The sequence below is a fragment of the Lepisosteus platostomus genome, chromosome 9 (genome assembly GCF_059453375.1).
Source record: "Lepisosteus platostomus isolate fLepPlt1 chromosome 9, fLepPlt1.hap1, whole genome shotgun sequence".
In the NCBI taxonomy this organism is placed as follows: Eukaryota; Metazoa; Chordata; class Actinopteri; order Semionotiformes; family Lepisosteidae; genus Lepisosteus; species Lepisosteus platostomus.
This window is the reverse complement of record NC_142619.1, coordinates 7,299,286-7,316,595: the sequence shown is the minus strand read 5'-3', so window position 1 is coordinate 7,316,595 and position 17,310 is coordinate 7,299,286. Positions and strand designations below refer to the sequence as shown.

Below are 17,310 nucleotides of genomic sequence, written 5' to 3'. Positions count from 1 at the left end.
CGTATTTAAATTGCACTCAGAAGACAATGTATTATAGCATGTAGAGTGTACTCTTCTACTCTAAAAAGACAATTCTGTAATTAATTATTGTTTTATACCCCATAGGATCTGGTGTACAGCTCCAGGATGAATGGAAAGTATAATAAGGTCTTCCAGGCCACGTCCTCAACACCTGAGCGGAGAAACTTTGACAATAATCTGCGCTTAGTTCTTTCAAATGGCAGGATTATGAGGCAAGCAGAAATTTCTTGAATATCAAAGACGAAATGACATAGACAGTTCTCTGACTGACTGATCTGAGACTTCTGGGCTCGCTAAACGCATGTAGACCTTTTCTCATCAGTTCAAATATCTTTTGTCTGTGTTTTAACGTTGAAACGATGATTGGTGACACGCATGCAAGTCTGCCTAATTTAGGTCTTTTATCTTTAGCTGTGAGCAGTGGTGAGAACGCACTAATTGTACTTTGAGGTTATTTAAAAAAAGATGACGCTCAGATTCCTCAGAAGTCATCAGATAGAAAATGGGTATATAGGATTACTCCCAGCCCCAGAACAATTTCTTCACTAGCATCTTGTTGACCGTATGACCTGGTTGCTCTTTCTTGATGGGCCCAACTCACCTGTGTCTGTGTCCCTGTGTCAGAGATGAAAGGCAGCAAGTCCCAGACAAGAGCTCGAGTGCTGCCGGTGGTGAAGGTAACACAGGAAGGCCAAAAGAGGCCAGCAAGATCAAGAACGAGAAGGAGGAGTGGGAGGAGGAGAGCATCGGGGAAAAACACGCCAAGCAGAATCCACTCAACAGTAAGTGCAGGACAGCGCAGACTGTAATCGGGAGGCGTTATAACAGAAGCTCCACCGTGGGGCCTTGAAAAGATGCTGTAGTCAGTCTTTCCCTGACCTGTGCAATGAGTCCTTCCTCCAGGGGACTGCAGGTTCAGATCCAGAGTGGCCAGCTTTTAATCCTCATTGGATTTCATCAGGAGCCATTAGGTCAGGATGTATGAGAGTATGTATATATACTATATTATATAGCACTTTTCTGGACACTCCACTCAACAAAGCACTTAATAAATAATGGGGACTCCCCTCCACCACCAATGTGTAGACCCCACCTGGATGATGCAACGGCAGCCACAGTGTGCACAGTGTGCTCACCACACATCAGCTCTCAGTGGGGAGGAGAACAGAATGATGAAGCCGATTCATAGATGGGGATTATTAGGAGGCCATGATTGGTAAAGGCCAGAGGGTTAACATCCCTGCTCTTTTTGAGAAACACCCTGGAATTTTTAATGAGTATGGAGAGTCAGGACTTCAGTTTTACATCTCATCTGAAGGACGGTGCCTTTTTTCAAATGTGCTATATTGGGGCATTAGGACCCACACAGACTGAAGGGTGAGCGCCCCCTACTGGCTCCACTTCTAGCAGCAACCTTAGCTTTCCCAGGGGGTCTTCCATCCAGATACTGACCAGGCTCACACCAGTGGTCTGCCAGTTATTGCAGGGTGATATAGTTGCTGGCAATCAGGATTTAGTGTAGGACTGTGCAGTTATCAGTTACCCATTTGCTGGGTTGGGATATAAAATTCTTCTGTTAAAATGGTCTATTTCTATGTGGGCTATTTGCTGTTTGTTATTGACCAAGCTAATAACAGATTTGATCATTGCACTTTTGCATTTCTGTATTTAACACCCCACCCCCTGTACATTTTTGTTGGCCCCATATAAAAAGTTCTAAACTTTTAAAAAGTAAAAATTTGTAAATATCAGAAAACAACTTACTAATGAAAGCTGATCACTTTATGTTTGAGGTTTTACTTATTAACCTTTTCTACAATAAACAAGTTGATAAATACAAACATTTTCAGTCCTCCCTTATTGTAGTGGATATGTGGATATGAGAAATGAGACCAATTGAATGACTGAAAAGTTAATGGTATAAAATAAGAAACTACAATGTGTGGCACTTGATTGTTTATGAAGTTCATTGTAATCGTGAATACATATAATCTTATGTTATAAAGTGGCTTATTTGAATACTTGACTAATGACGGAAGTATAAAAATGTAAAGTTGCATTCTTACTGCTCTCATAGTTATAAAACCTGTCTAATTTTGCTTTCAGAGTTTTTTGAAAGTGTGAAATCTGAACTCAGGAATGGAGCATCAGGGCACTCTGATACTTCTGACTCAGAAGCAGAGTCTGAAGACAGTTGCACTATAAAGGTATGTGTCCAGACTTCATATCCTATGTTGAGATTAAAAACCCTGTCATAACCTCTGCGAAAAGCTTCTGGCAATAAATAGCACTTACAAAGTAGTTTTGGCAAGATTTTTAAGTTTCATAATGGAATTAATATGCTGTATGTAAAATTGAATATCGATTCCCTATATAGGGCAATGGCTGGAAAAAGATTAAATGTTTTTAGATTCAGCATATGATTAGATGTGCTGTCATTCATTTTACTTTAGTGTTTGAAATTCCTCTTTTTGCATTCCTGGAATTCTTCATAAAAGTATACTTGATTAAATGCAGCTTTCACGCTACAGCTGTGCTTAATGTCGTCTGGATATCAAATTAAAACACAGCTGCCTTGTTTCAGTTTTGCAGTCTTGAGAAACAAAAAGAGAGAAGCAATTTAAATGAAACCGTGCTGTCCTTCCGAAATGCTGACAAACGGACGAAGTTACCTTTGGTGTCCTTTTCCCCAGCAAAAAGATTCTTCTGAGGAAGAGTCAGGTAGCTCTGAGGAAGACGAGAAGGTTTCCTCAAAGAGTGAGACCCAGAGAGACTCAGGGGGCATCATGGACCTGTACCAGGCCAGCCAGAGACTCAGTGACCAGGAGAAACCACTCAAACTGTAAGCATACAATGACTATATAAGGGCTTTTATCAGCTAATCCTAACTACTGTGATGTACAGCAGTGTAACACAGCCTAAAGTAGCTTTAATTGAGTTTTAGCAGTTTTCCTTTTCACATTTAAAACTGTGTGTGAGGAATCAGCAGCTGTAACAGATTCTATTTATTGTAGTATGTCCAAATAAATCTACTATATTCTTGAATTTTATCCTGCTGGTCTGAAACAATATTATTCCATCATTTTAGAATATGTTTGTATCTAAATTATTCTCAGAAGGTATGGCTGGAATACGTTTTAGGCCTGATCTAAAGGACGGAGCACAAGGAGGTTAACCTGCTTAGAGGAACACAAAATTAATTGGAGACATTGAGGGCTTGAGCTTCCAAGCTGCTGGTAACAAGCCCTTCTTAATCATGGTTGTAGTTTGTAAATTTATTCTAAATGCTCCTTTCGTTGTTGTTAAAAAAAAATATGGAGTAAATACTAAGAGTTCTAGGCCTTTTCCAGTGCGATATTGGGTTGAAAAAAGTGAAACGGGTTTCACAGTATGTTTTTGGACTGGGGGAGGAAACCCATGTGAAGACGTGTTCTGCATGGTTTCGTTCAATTATGCAAACACTAGCAGGTCTAAGTGTGCACCTTTGTGGTGCCTTGTCCGTAAAAAACCCCCTTGTGATTACAGAGAACGTCCTACCTCGCCAAGCACAGAAGAAGCTATTCAGGGCATGCTGTCAATGGCAGGGCTGCTGTACCCTCAGTGTTTACCTGGGCATCTGGAGGAGAGTGGGAGCTCCCAGGAGCCCTGGGACTCCTCAAGGGAGCAGTGGTGGTCAAGCCCAGCTCACAGAACAGCAGACAGCGGTATGCCTCTCCTTCCACCCAAACCCGGGTGCCCACACTCCGGACACGTTCAGGGCAAGAGCCGAGACCTGGGACGAACTTGGTCTCGGCCTGTGCTTTTCTTTATTTTTTCGTTAGTGGAGGAGGTTATTTCCGGTGATTAGATAGCCCGCTTTCCCAAAAATCTTGCTGAAGCAACCAAACGCGTTGAGAAGATTCACGGTTCCTAGCTTTCTTTATGCCTACTTTCCTGTAAAATAGGGACCAAATTAATAAGTTAAGAATTTGTGATCCAGGTCTGAAGGCATAAGAGAGGATCACCTCTGAGCTCTTTCTTCTCCTTGAATCAATTGACTTCGATTTTCCTCTGCCTTACCTGCATCGAGCCCTCTGACAGAGATTCTCTCCCTGTGTAAGCTGTTGAGGATGGGGGCGGAAGCTGTCTACCAGTTCTGAAACCTCAAACTCTGCCTGTTATGTGAGGCACCGGAGAGGAATGACAAGGGCTCTACGGGATCTGACTTCATTTCTCCTTGGTGTCCTTCAGGTGGAGGAGAGCCAGCGTCAGGGGAGGACAGCCTAGGTGGCTTTGGCACCAGTCACCAGGTAAGGCTGAATCTTAGGCCATAGGTTTACTGGGATGCTCCACACACCCTCCATTGGACCGGTCCTGCTAGGTTTCTTCAAGCATCATTGTAATTGGGACAAGATGTACTCTGTATAGGGTCGTTTTAAAGTTTGTTGGTTTATTCTGGCACACTTCTAAATCTGTGAAGTAATAAACTCCGGTGCACACACGAACGGGATCACGAGGATCGTGTCCACGTGTGAGAGCACCAGCAGAGCATTCCTAGGACATAAAATTGCCGGAATACCTGTCGACGTAGCGTTCTGCCGAACCTTCCTTTCCTTCTCGCGCCAGTCTCTTAAGTCCGCCCGCGGAGCTCCTGCCCCGTTCCCGCCTCACGGCGCCCTCCCTCCCCCGTGTCTCTCCCGGCAGGATGAAACGAAGGCACAGAAGCACCTGAGGAAGGAGTGCACTGCCGAGCTGAGCCAGAGAATCCAGGAGAACAAGAACTTCATGGACAGCGAGAGCAGCAGCAACAGCAGTGGCAGCGACGCCTGGGTCAACCACAGGCACCCCCTCACCTCCTCCTCCTCCAGCCCCCTGCGGGACGACTGCAGCCTGGGGGCAGAGTTCCAGTACAGCGAGACCTCCCTGTCGCCACCCCTGCACCCCTCCAAGAGGCCTGCCTCCAACCCCCCTCCCATCAGCAACCAAGCTACAAAGGGTCAGTGACGTTCATCTGTTCTGTTGTGTGACAAAGCACTAGTACGTCTCATGAGCTTTCCAGTCCATTACCATTGAGGGATGTGAAAGACAGTGACAGGAGCCAGTAAAATGTGAATGTTAATTTCATGATTTCCCTTAATAATAATGCATTTCATTGTATATGGCACCTTTCAAGGTGCCTTCACAAAGTGCTTGACAGCAAAGGGGGAAAAAAAACACAATGAGTGGAGAGAGAAGGATCACACAGTTACAATAAGGGTTTGGAATACAGTAGGAAGGCAAAGCAGAAGAGGATTTTGAGTCTGGATTTAAAGGCGCTCGGGGAAGGTGACTCTTTGATATCCTGAGGGATAGAATTCCAGAGCTTTGGGGTATAGCAGGAAATGGCCCCGTTGTCCTTAGAGTGTAGACGGGCTTGGAGGACAGACAGGAGATTTAAATAAACAAAGGTTGCGAGGTGAGGACAATAAGTCAGGCAGGTATTGGGGTGTCAAGCCATGTAGAGCCTTATAAGTGAGCATGAGGATTTTGAAGTTGACACGCAACCTGATTTGGAAGCCTGTGCAAGGACTCCAGCACAGGAGTAATGTTGCTTCATTCAGACCTTCCAGGCAGTACTTTGCCCTGGTTGTATTTATCATCTAGCTGACTTTAGACCTTGCACTTTCAACTAGTAAGCATTTGATGCATCACAAACGTCTAGTCTACTAGATGTAGTTGCGTGCACTGTGTTTTGGTTTTGGACGTTTTGTCACAATTTTGGCATTAATTTAATAACAATAATAATAATAATAATAATTGCTTACACTTATATAGCGCTTTTCTGGACACTCCACTCACAGCGCTTTACAGGTAATGGGGACTCCCCTCCACCACCACCAATGTGCAGCATCCACCTGGATGATGGGACGGCAGCCATAGTGCGCCAGAACGCTCACCACACATCAGCTATCAGTGGGGAGGAGAGCAGAGTAATGAAGCCAATTCATAGACGGGGATTATTAGGAGGCCATGATTGGTAAGGGCCAATGGGAAGTTTGGCCAGGACGCCGGGGTTACACCCCTACTCTTTACGAGAAACGCCCTGGGTTTTTTAATGACCACAGAGAGTCAGGACTTCGGTTTTACGTCTCATCCGAAGGACGGCACCTGTTTACAGTATAGTGTCCCCGTCACTATACTGGGGCATTAGAACCCACGTGGGCCACAGGGTCAGCGCCCCCTGCTGGCCCCACTAACACCTCTTCCAGCAGCAACCTTAGTTTTTCCCAGGAGGTCTCCCATCCAGGTACTGACCAGGCTCACACCTGCTGAGCTTCAGTGGGCTGCCAGTTGTGAGTTGCAGATTGAGAGACAGGTCACTTTTCATATCCTTCTTTTTCTTCTTTTTTTTTGCAGGCAAGCGGCCTAAAAAGGGCATGGCTACCGCGAAGCAGAGACTGGGGAAAATCCTCAAGCTGAATCGGCACAGCCGCTTCTTCGTTTAACCGCAAACGGAGGAGACTCTGGGAGGGAAAAAAAGAATCGAAGAAAAAAAAAGACACTGGTTTTTCCAGTTTGAGCTGGTGGGTGGGGGTGGGTGGGGAGTAGTGGGGTGGGTTTCGGGTCCTGACAGGCCCTGAGGGTTTATCTGTCCTGTTGTTGAGAGACACATGTGCTGTAGAATCACTGCCTGGAGCACAGAAGAGGAATGACCTTAACACTACACGTTCACTGTGCAAGTTTAGGTGACAGGGTATCAGATTTACACTAGCGAGCACACAGCTGCACACTACACAATTCAGACCAGACAAAGGAGAGGAAAAAAAAAAGGCAGCATGTGGAATCTTCGGCAGCCGTATTACGGGAGGAGACTCATCTCGGAAATCTGTGCGTCACAAAGCTGACTCTGGGAGAGAAGAACGGATCTGAGCTCAAGGAAACATGCTTGGAATCTCTCAACTGAAAGAGGAGGACTCTGTTGCCCCTGGCTTCTACAGTGGGGATATGGAATGGAAGATGAATTCTAATCTTATATTGCCAACTCCGTATTGATGCCACATGTCTTTGCATTCTAGTCACAGGCTGCTTTCGGCATTGACTTTTTCTTTCTCTGGGGAAGATCTATGTCAGAGGAAGGGGAAAAAAAACCCTGCAAATTGCAATACCATGAAAGTGCTGCGCTTTAGCCAGTAAAAAGGCTGTTCTGTACAGCCCTGAGAAACGCTACCTGAGACTGGGTATGTTTGTCTGTCACCCTGAAATTCACAGCCCTGGGCAAACAGTGGTGCCTCGTCTGTACCTGCAAGGTGCAGGGCTGGTTTAGAATGGTGCTGTTTTCTCATCCCTCACTCCCTTGCCCTCGTTTTTTGCATTCAAACCAGCAATAAGATACAGGAGAGGTGGTTGGACAGGATAAAAGCACTCCCTAGACTCCCAAAAGGTCTTCCTGCTTCTGCATCACTGTCAGTGTTACCAGTCCTTCACGTTTCCCGAACGGGGGGGGGGGCATCATTTTCATTGACAAAACTAAAGCTACATGTAGAAATATAATCTTGCCCACACAGAGTCTTTTAAATCTAAATGCCTTTTAAAAATGTATTTGTCAAAATATCAAGGTGGTTTCATGTTCTATCATCGAACTATGAAGTACCTGTTACTGAGACAGGCCATTCATTGGATCTGTCTTTTTTAAATATTTTGGACAGTGGGTATACTGTAAGTCATGGTTGAGTTACATGGTTGAGTTACAGTATATAGTAGCTCTTAAATAAATGCCCTGAATGGCTTTATGATGTAACTCTTCAAAGCCATACACTGCAGTTATACTATATACCATAGCCATATTCTAGTGGCAGAACAGTTTCAGAAAACCCGAGGAGTAGACATAATTTGCAATTGGTATTTTAGTAGAGTAAGGCTACTCTGGGAAATCGTAGACAGGCTGGTTTCATTTCATCCACTGTGAAGGCAGAGCAGTGATGTCTGGGAGTGCTGCTGTCAAAATGATTTGTGAAATGGCAAAAAAAAACTGGTTTACTTTTGCCGAAAGCATTACATTATAGAGGGGAGAAACGAAGCCGTGGTTTTCCAGTTAATTTATTTCAGTCAGAGTTTTAATTTTTCTGTTTGTTTTTATTATTTTTTTTTGATGACTTTTGAATTATTTATTTAAAAAAGGTGAATGATGTCTATTTTAGTTTTCATTTTCTTTCCGGTTCCGGTTTTGATGTGAAACCTTTTCTCTTGTCTTTGGGTTTGTGGTAGAGAGAAAAATGCTTCTGTTTTTCATGCATTCATACCCAAGCTGCTGGACATGAACAGCAACTCAGTCCCTGTCAGATTCACAGAAATAATTACTGCTCATCCAGTCTTTTCTGCTTTCAACGCCAAGCCCTCCTCAGCTTGTGTAGCTGATATTTTGAATTGCTTTGTTGTATAAGCTCAGTTTTGTTCTAGGATTTTACTACTGTTTCTGTTTGTTTCTCTTTCTTTCGTAGTGAACATCATATAATCAAAAAAGCATTTGCTTAATTGGCTACCAGCCTGAAAAAAACTTGGAAGTGCAAATCCCCCTTTTACACTGTAATGAAGAGCTGAATTAAGACAACATTGAACATCAGTTCTTCAAAGTTTCCTCACTTTTTTTTATTTTTCCTTCTAATTGCTAAGGAGATATGTGGAAAAAGATAACCAAATGTGCTGCACTGTTAGATGTCCGATTCTCTGTTATTGCTCCAGTCTACAAATTTGCAAAACAAATGTCATTATAATTAATGACCTTTATTCCCATTTCTATAATATTGGATTCTTTTCTCATGGTACATTTACAGTACAAAAGCATAACTAAACGGGGGAAAAAAAATCTATTTTAAGTTGATTGCTCCTGAACGTCTGGAGCTTGTAAAGAGATTTGTTTTAATGTGTAGCATACATTAGCCTGCATTCTTAATATATCCCTTTTGATTTTCATATCAGAAAGCTACTTATTGCTTTGGACATTTTATTGTTTTCATGTTCCTTCTGTGACGCAGCATGGCACTGCTGCAGATCCAGGTGTAGTTCTTACTCAGTATTAGGATTTATGCGAGAGAATGCAGTTTTCAAGCCAATGTGTGCTGATTTCAGGTGATTACATTGCTTTATTAAGGTTTCTGTTTTCTTCATGCTATTCAGAGCATTGTCTTTTGATGATGGCAGGTCTTTCTCAGGGACTGATAGTCATTGAAGAAATTCATTTTGTTGAATGAATATGACAGAAGGTTGACATTATTAAAGTCTCCTTGTTAGTAGCTTAAATGTCAGAGTGGAGCCCTTTCATCGGATTCCTGGCTTGGTTTTGTTTTCACTTTACAGTCAGAGCATCCGAAAAACTTTGATCCTCAGTAACTGTTCCTTAAAGTTTTAAAACCATTTGTAAGCAAGTAAAAAGGATTTTGTAGATAGTAATACAGCCCTATTTGAATGAGAATCATATTCATCTTGAGTGTTATACATTTTTTAGTATAATTAGAGCATTCAAATAAGATATGAATCATTAAGATTGTATTATGTAATAAGAATAAATTTAGTGTGGGCGGCTGTCATCCCATACTGCAGAGACACCCAAGAGAATTTTACCCCAAGAAGACTTTTGAATATTTTCTGGTAATGAAAGTTACAAGCTTGCTTTGGCATGTAAGTGGATCTGTAGACTGCACAATACTCGGCTGTACTAGCTACCTTTCTAGATCTGCATATTTAGGCACTGGTTTATCTCTGTAGGCCCTTGAAATTGTGGATTCTGTTTTAAGGAAAGCTACGTGGGAGGTATTATTTCCTTCCTACTTGATCATGGAGATAACTGCATGATGGAGGAGTTCTGGTGGCTGAAAGAAACTGTTGTGCTACATCCATCACTTTTGAATCATCTTTCATTATACAGTCACAACCACAAGAGAACAGAGCGAGTGGTAATAAAGCCACAAGTGTACCTGAAGCCTAGTTGTCATCCTGCATGGCAGTAATTAGTAGCACTATTTTAGTACATTCCCATCATCCCTTGTTTAGCAAAGCCTTCATTTCAGTCAGCCAGCGGTGATCATGGTAATCATGATACAAGTTTTTAACAGAACACCTGGCTCAGTTAAACATAAATAGAATGAGAACACAAATGTACGAGATCTTTCCATGACCAGTTGGGCATTGCTACCCTAATGGGATAGATATTTACAAGTCTTCATTGGCATAGTATGGCACTTATCGGGCCCATCTTCTCCATGTCAAGTTGTATTTCAGTATAATGAGGTTAAACAACGTTTTAATGTTAGTCTTCATACATTATATAAAGGTATATTTCAATTTTCCTAGTACATGACATTTTTGCTTCAGACGAATGTTACAACTTGACGGTGATCCTTAGTTAAAGGACGCGAGTGAGTTGTAAAAACCCACGCCAACTTGCATGAGAAAACCACAGTCATCCCAATGCTTGCTGATCTGGTGCAGTCTGTCCAGATAGCATATGACCATTTGGTGCTTTCTGGTACTGCAAGTGTAGAAAATCAGTGCATTGCCTGCCATCTGTAGACCCGGCCACTTTTGAGATCATTGCGACAAAGTAGATATTAAACTTGGAAGAGCAGTTCTTTTTTTTTTCTACCTAAAATCTTTAGACTTCCTCCTTACCCAAGATGTAAAATGAGGTGTTCAGGCTTGATCACGCACTGTGGTTTTTAACTGGCAACATATATTGCACTAACTTCTCCTAAGCTTGAGCCTGTCAAGTGGCTTTTGAACTCCCTGTTATTAGGCTAGAACAAGGACCTCCTAGCATGACCTGCCACACTGTATGCTCTGTGATCACTGCTGCAATTGTCAGGGCTGTCAACTTGTCGGCCTCAAGGGAAAGGACTGGCTCTACTGCTTAGTACTGTATTGTATGCCTGCTCCACAAATCAGAAGCCTGATACAAAGCAGAGTATATATAATGCTTTTCCCATAAACGTATGCTGCATTGAAGTGTTAAAATTCACATTGCCAATTTCTTCTTCTAGCTCTGAATTGAGTTTCATTGAACACTAATTGCTTTTCACATATCACATTCAAATAATTTCCTCTTTGGTCATATCTTTTGATAGAGCTTATGTACATCAATGACTGGCCTGCAGGCAGGGTATGTATTATGCAGTACTATGAATTGTACAGTATTTATTTGGCTTTTAATTCTGTTTTTAGATCAATTTAATTGCAAGTTTTGTGTTAACTATTGATGGTCATTGTGTATTCTCTTCCTTTTTTTTGGTTTTCTAAAATTGTTTGGATGTTTTAAAGGTATTTTCATATTTTGATTTGGGAAAAAAACGTTTTAGGTCTTGTGACTGTTACTCATTGCAATGCATCTTTGAATATTTTAATTTTTATGTATTTGACAAAATTGCCTGTAAATATTAAAAAAGATTTCTTAGTAACCAGTTTCATTTCTTGAATCCAATTGTCACTAAAAACAGACCCTTAGCTCAGTTCTATTTAAGTTAAGTCTAATTTTAGTCAGAAAGCAGAAAAACACACTCAATTACTGAACTATAATGTAAGAAAAAACAGCATATGCAAAGCAAGTTACAGAACCAAAATTTAATATAATATATACAATATTGAAGATCTGAAGACCATCTGGGTGGAGGCCACTTCCTTCATTCTTCAACATCAACCCCCAGCAGGAGAATCTAAAGGAATGTAACAATATTAAGATATTTCCTATGAACAGCAGTTAAGGTGGGTAGCTGCGTCAGCATGCGTAGTCTGCAGAGGAACAAGTAATAGGCCTATAAGTAATGTTTAGAGTCATCCCTTGTTATACCATACTTAGGTGTAGGAACTACATTAAGTAGAAATCCACTCTAAATTATTCTAAATCTATGCAACAAGACTAAACATATCATTGTTTATGCTGCTATCATGTATTTGTTGGAAACCACTGAAATCAAACAATGAGACTAAATGTTTTGCAAAATCCAGAGTAATAAATTTAATGCAAATCTCACCTGCTGTATTTATTTTTCAGAAGATTTAGTTCACAAGATTTGTGTTAAAAAAGGTTGGTAACTGAGCAGCAAGAATAAGGATATCATCAGTAGCAGATCAAAAGTGAAATATTACACAAAAACATGCGAACATGTCACTAGTATCAAATATCAAAAGACCACTACCTATCAGACTTTTTTAATAATGCTCTAGAAAAAAATTCAAACTTCCACAAACTGTCAATCAAGGCGTCCAATGCTTATGTAACAACAGCTGCACAAGCACACCTATACAAAGAGATTGCAGCTTCACTTGCTGTAAACGCACATGGTTGAGAAGTGCTTGGATGTTAAGTGAGCCAAGAAAATGCTGTGACCCTCAAACCTCTTCAAAGTGGCACACAAATCTGACAAATTCAATGTAATGACTAATCTAAGCAATCCACTACACCCCCTAAGAAACAGAAATTTGACAACACCTTTATTTTTTTCTTTCTTTCCTGGAGAGCACACTAACTGCTTGGCAAAGAAACTTTTTTTTTTGTTTTATTTTAATCGATCTTGTTCACAAGCATTTGGGTCAATCTATAATGCTGTCAGGCAGAGCTGCAGTGGGAGGCATGTCTTCTTTTCATCTAACAGAAAACAGAAAAGGAAAACTCTTCTAAAAATATCAATGACACTTTTACCCCCAAAACCAGTATGGTGTCAACAGGTGTGGCTCACAGTGACAGACATTTTGCTGGATCTCAGTCAGCAAATCAAGCAGTTATAGCAAAGGAATATTGGAGAGAACTCAAGCAATACTGCAGAACACTTTTACCTTTGTGACAACTGAAGTAAGAATCTTCTTCACTCCACATCATCGGGTGGGATCCCTAGTTCCTCATCAGTCCATTCTGATGGGTCAGGCCAGGGGAAGTGACCCTAACAAGAATTAAAAAAATAACTTGTTTTCTTACCTGATCACATAACACCCTCTATACTCTGGTAATACTTTAAACAGACATCCTGCAACATACTATCAGCATCAAGAATGTCTTCCTTATCTTCAATATCCACACACATTCATACATATGTTCTCTGCATTAAGGTGTTAAGCACACTCATAAAATATACAGTGCAGTCCGTAAGTATTTGGACAGTGTTACAATTTTTGTTGTTTTGACTCTGTACTCCAGCGCACTGGATTTGAAATGAAACAATGACTATGAAGTTAAAGTGCAGAATGTTAGCTTTAAGTCGAGGGTATTTACATCTATATTGGGTGAACCATATAGGAATCAAAGCATAGTCCTTTCATTTTAGGAGACCAAAAGTAATTGGACACATTGACATAATCTTAAATAAAATTGTCATGTTTTGTACTTGGTTGCAAATCCTTTGACCAACTGATTCAAACATCGGATTCAAAGTGAAGCCATTCCATCAATAGACACACATCCAGTGAAATGGCAGGATACGTGGTTCGACAAGATATCACTGGACAGGAAAAATGTCTCATTTTTACATAGACATATCTAGTTAGACAACTGTCAACTAGAATAGTACGCAAGAGACACGCTGCACTGAGGTATGTCTGCAGAATTCCTCAGGATGATGGTGTCACAAGACAGATCTTGCATGTGACAACTGTCTGATAACGGAGTAAAAACAATTTACATCTTCCCTGGCTAGTCCAAAGACGTGCATCCAATCAGTACCTTAATCTTCAGTGTTTGGCAACTGGTCCACATCAACACCAATATATTCTAATTAGATTCAATTCTCCCCAGATTTTTAAAAAACACAGGGATAGCGAGCTACAACATCTAGTTGATACAATACCAAGAAGAATACAGGCTGTTAGTGCAGTGAGAGTTTGTCCAAGGAAAGAGGTAACAAACAGAGAAAGATGTTTCAGCCATCTTAGTATCTTACTAAGGGAGTTTCAACAATAAGTCTGTAACAAAGTCCCAGCTATTTTCAGCTCCACAGTGTGCTCTTTGTGTGAAGTGTGCTGCCGTTTTCTACACCAAACGGATTTTATTTCCCCCCATTTTAAATCTCAACGTTAAATATAACTCACCGTCACTTCATCCGGGTCATGCCAGCAGTGCCACAAGATCCAGAACCACATGGCACCACTGATTAACTCCGCGTGGAACGTCTCCTTTCGGGAGATGTATGGGAACTCCCTGTACCGAAAGCCGACGTGGACAGCTCCTCCGGCACTGAAACACAAGAACCAGCGCGGAAATCAGAAGGGCCGAAACACGTAACGCTGGAATAAATCCATCCCCGTTTCTGCGCCAGGGGTCCTGCAATCTCAAGACAAACATTAGAAAGTACTCTTATGTTCACAGGCTTAGGATTCTTAGAATTTGTTTTTCCAGTTTACACTGGTGACGAAGTGGATTTTACAGTCTTGACAGTAGGCCCGATTCTTCCGGGACCTCACATAGAAAATGAAACATATTAACACGTAGGAAATCGCGCCGGCGGGCATAGCGACGCGCTGGTTGGAGTATTTCTCGGTCGCATTTAATGGCAGCGTCAGCTTAAAGATTGGGTTCAAACCACCAAATGGAGACGGGCGTGCCGACAAGCGGACCCTGTTGAGGCGGGATTAAACGCTGTGATGAGAGAACACGTAGGAAATCAGCCATCCATCATTTTCAAATCGCTTCTTCCACTCCAGGGTAATTGGAGAGCAACGGGCAAGAGGTGGGGTACACCTTAGATGGGATGCCAATACATTCCAGGACAGTCCCACAAACACACACTTACACCAGGGCCAATTTTCCAAGAAGTCAATAATCCTACTAGTATGTATTTGGACTGTGGGAGGAAACCGGAGCATCTAGAGGAAACCCACACAAACACGGGGAGAACATACAGATTCCAGGCGTATAGCACCTCGGGAATTGAACCCAGGCCCGAGCTCTGCAAGTCAACAATGCTAACCACCTCGCTGCCTGGTCTTTATTATATATCTTTATTTAGTGAAAAAAACTTAATTAGTCCATTTTACATGTCCTTGAATAGCAACATATCTCCAAAGAGGTAGAATTATGCACTCTAATTTGACTGTTCTGTGCATTGTGCACTGTCATAGACTTAAATGTGGTGTGTGGGAGCAACAGAGGGATGTTGTTTTTAATCCAAGCCTCATCCCTAGCTATCACACACGTACTCACCCTTATTCCCCTAACCACCAATGTAAATACTGTAAAATTCAGAGTTGGTGCAACCTGAATGAAGGTTTGAACTGAATTATGTATTCAGTCACTACATATTCCTCTTCCTTGATCAGTTCACATTCATTTACAGATAATGGGGACTCCCCACCTGGATAATGCAATGGCAGCCAAAGTGCACCAGTGTGGAGGAGAGCAGAGTGATGAAGCCAATTCATAAATGGGGATTATTTTGTCTGGTAAAGGCCGAGGACACCGGGGTTAACATTCCTACTCTATTTGAGAAACACCCTGGGATGTTTTAGTAACAGTCAGGGCCTTGGTTTTACTTCTTATCTGAAGGACAGACCCTTTTTTTACAATATAGTGTCCCCATCACTATACTGCATCTAACACCTTTTCCAACAGCAACCTTAGCTTTTCCAGGAGGTCTCCTATCCAGGTACTGACCTGGCTCACACCTGCTTAGCTTTAGTGGGTTACCAGTTGTGAGTTGCAGGGTGATATAACTGCTGGGCTACTTCACAACACTAAACCATTATAACCTATATTGTGAATAACCTTCCATAAATGTACTTTGTATTGCATTGTTGCTGAAAAATGCTTAGCTTTTTATGATATGATTTAAGGGGCTTTATGCAAATACTTGAAATATACAGCATTCTGAAATGTCTCCAGGACATTTTCCTAAACCCCTACTACATGATCTTTAAGTATGGCATGGCACTGTTCAGTAGTGTCAAGGTGTTAACCCCAATGTCCTGGTTAAATCCAATTTCATGTTTGTAATATCGGACATGCCCAAAGCTCGCCCTTAAATCAACTGGTGAAGCAACTTCACCATCTGACCTATTGTGTAGCCAGGATACTGCACTTCAGTGGTGGATGATGTGGGTATCCTCTTATGTAAAGCGTTTTGGAATCCTAGGGGATGAAAAGCGCATTAGAAATGCACGTTGTTATCATTACACATCACATTAGAGGCAGCTGAAGCAAAGACAAATATATAAGAAAGGTGATACAAAAAAAGCCTCCTCGATAACGTTCTCAGACAATAATCTCATATCTAAAGCTTAATGCAGCTGTTGTTCTTTCAATAAACACATATTAGATGACATAACCAAATGGAAGACAGTTAATTTTTTCTTGTTAGAAGCGTATTTGGATAACTAACAACTACATTAAGGATCACACGTATGTATACGTGTGTATATATACATGCAAGTCGTGAAAATAACACTCCACTGTCTATTGCATTTGAGCGGTTTCATACAAGCCTTAAATTAAACTTACTTCGTCCCTCCTGCTCTCGAGGCTCCGCGACGAAACAGCTGCGCCACAGCCCTCACAAGAGAAGACATGGTGTTTTCTTAGCTCGCTCTATCCTGCTGGTTTTCAAGGGTTATTCACTCTTGAAACTCCTGCTGTAGCAAAATGTCACCTTCCTTTCGCTATTGAAGCGACCTCTCAATAACGAGCGCTGCTATTGGTCCGCTCCACACAGCTACCGGGGTCAAAGTTCAAGTGTTGAGCTTTAATAAAATCTGTATCATTATATAGGAATTACCGAAGACTTTTATTTAGTGATCTTAGGCAGGCTGTATGGTAAACGTATTTCTTACATTGTTCTCGTTTAAATAGCTGTTTAAGAAAATGGATGGTCAGTTTTTGTTTTTAAAATTGTGTCAAGTCTTTATAATACTTTTATTATTAATAATAAACTCCTTGGGAGTTTTTAGCTCGGGCGAAACTTTGCACTAGACAAATCAAAATGTGTCCCACATCCAAAAGAACACATAAAGTTTTGTTTTGGATGCCTGTCATTAAAAATGTCATTTCTTATTGATTTTTACATTACGCCCCCGTAACACCATTGAAACGCACGTCGCATTTTTAAAAAAAGGAAACTGCAAGGTTTTTCAGTATTTCATGTCATCAATTTTTCAGGTCTCAGACTAAGCATCCTTTAAATGCTGGGGAACTGCTAAAACTCCTGACATCGCCTGACATCATTAAAATGCTAAATACGGCAAATCTCTTACTTAAAATATGTATTATGTTTAAATATAATATAAAAATAATATTATGTTGGGTTTTTGTCCGTCAAAAGCCCACCTTTCCTTACTGCACCTACTTTATCACCTCCCCTTGAT

At 41.3% G+C, this 17,310-nt stretch overlaps 2 protein-coding genes across 2 annotated transcripts in view; one reads left to right on the top strand and one right to left on the bottom strand.

The window, feature by feature from the left end:
- Positions 1-11,426, top strand: part of kdm7ab (lysine (K)-specific demethylase 7Ab) — a 53,596-nt gene extending 42,170 nt beyond the window's left edge. The window contains exons 13-20 of the mRNA XM_088646731.1: positions 106-233; positions 646-803; positions 2,128-2,228; positions 2,715-2,863; positions 3,547-3,725; positions 4,252-4,310; positions 4,705-4,996; positions 6,397-11,426. Coding sequence (XP_088502857.1) covers positions 106-233; positions 646-803; positions 2,128-2,228; positions 2,715-2,863; positions 3,547-3,725; positions 4,252-4,310; positions 4,705-4,996; positions 6,397-6,485 — 1,155 coding nt within the window. The 3' untranslated portion in view covers positions 6,486-11,426. The remainder of the gene's footprint in view (positions 1-105; positions 234-645; positions 804-2,127; positions 2,229-2,714; positions 2,864-3,546; positions 3,726-4,251; positions 4,311-4,704; positions 4,997-6,396) is intronic.
- A 148-nt stretch (positions 11,427-11,574) lies between these two features.
- On the bottom strand, positions 11,575-16,637 carry ndufb2 (NADH:ubiquinone oxidoreductase subunit B2). Its single transcript, XM_088646736.1, has 4 exons — positions 16,451-16,637; positions 14,047-14,191; positions 12,802-12,905; positions 11,575-11,681 (listed from the first exon to the last, which is right to left on the bottom strand). The coding sequence occupies exons 1-3, from the start codon at positions 16,516-16,518 to the stop codon at positions 12,831-12,833; spliced, it is 288 nt and encodes a 95-aa protein (XP_088502862.1). The 5' UTR covers positions 16,519-16,637; the 3' UTR covers positions 11,575-11,681; positions 12,802-12,830.
- Between the last annotated feature and the right edge of the window lie 673 nt (positions 16,638-17,310).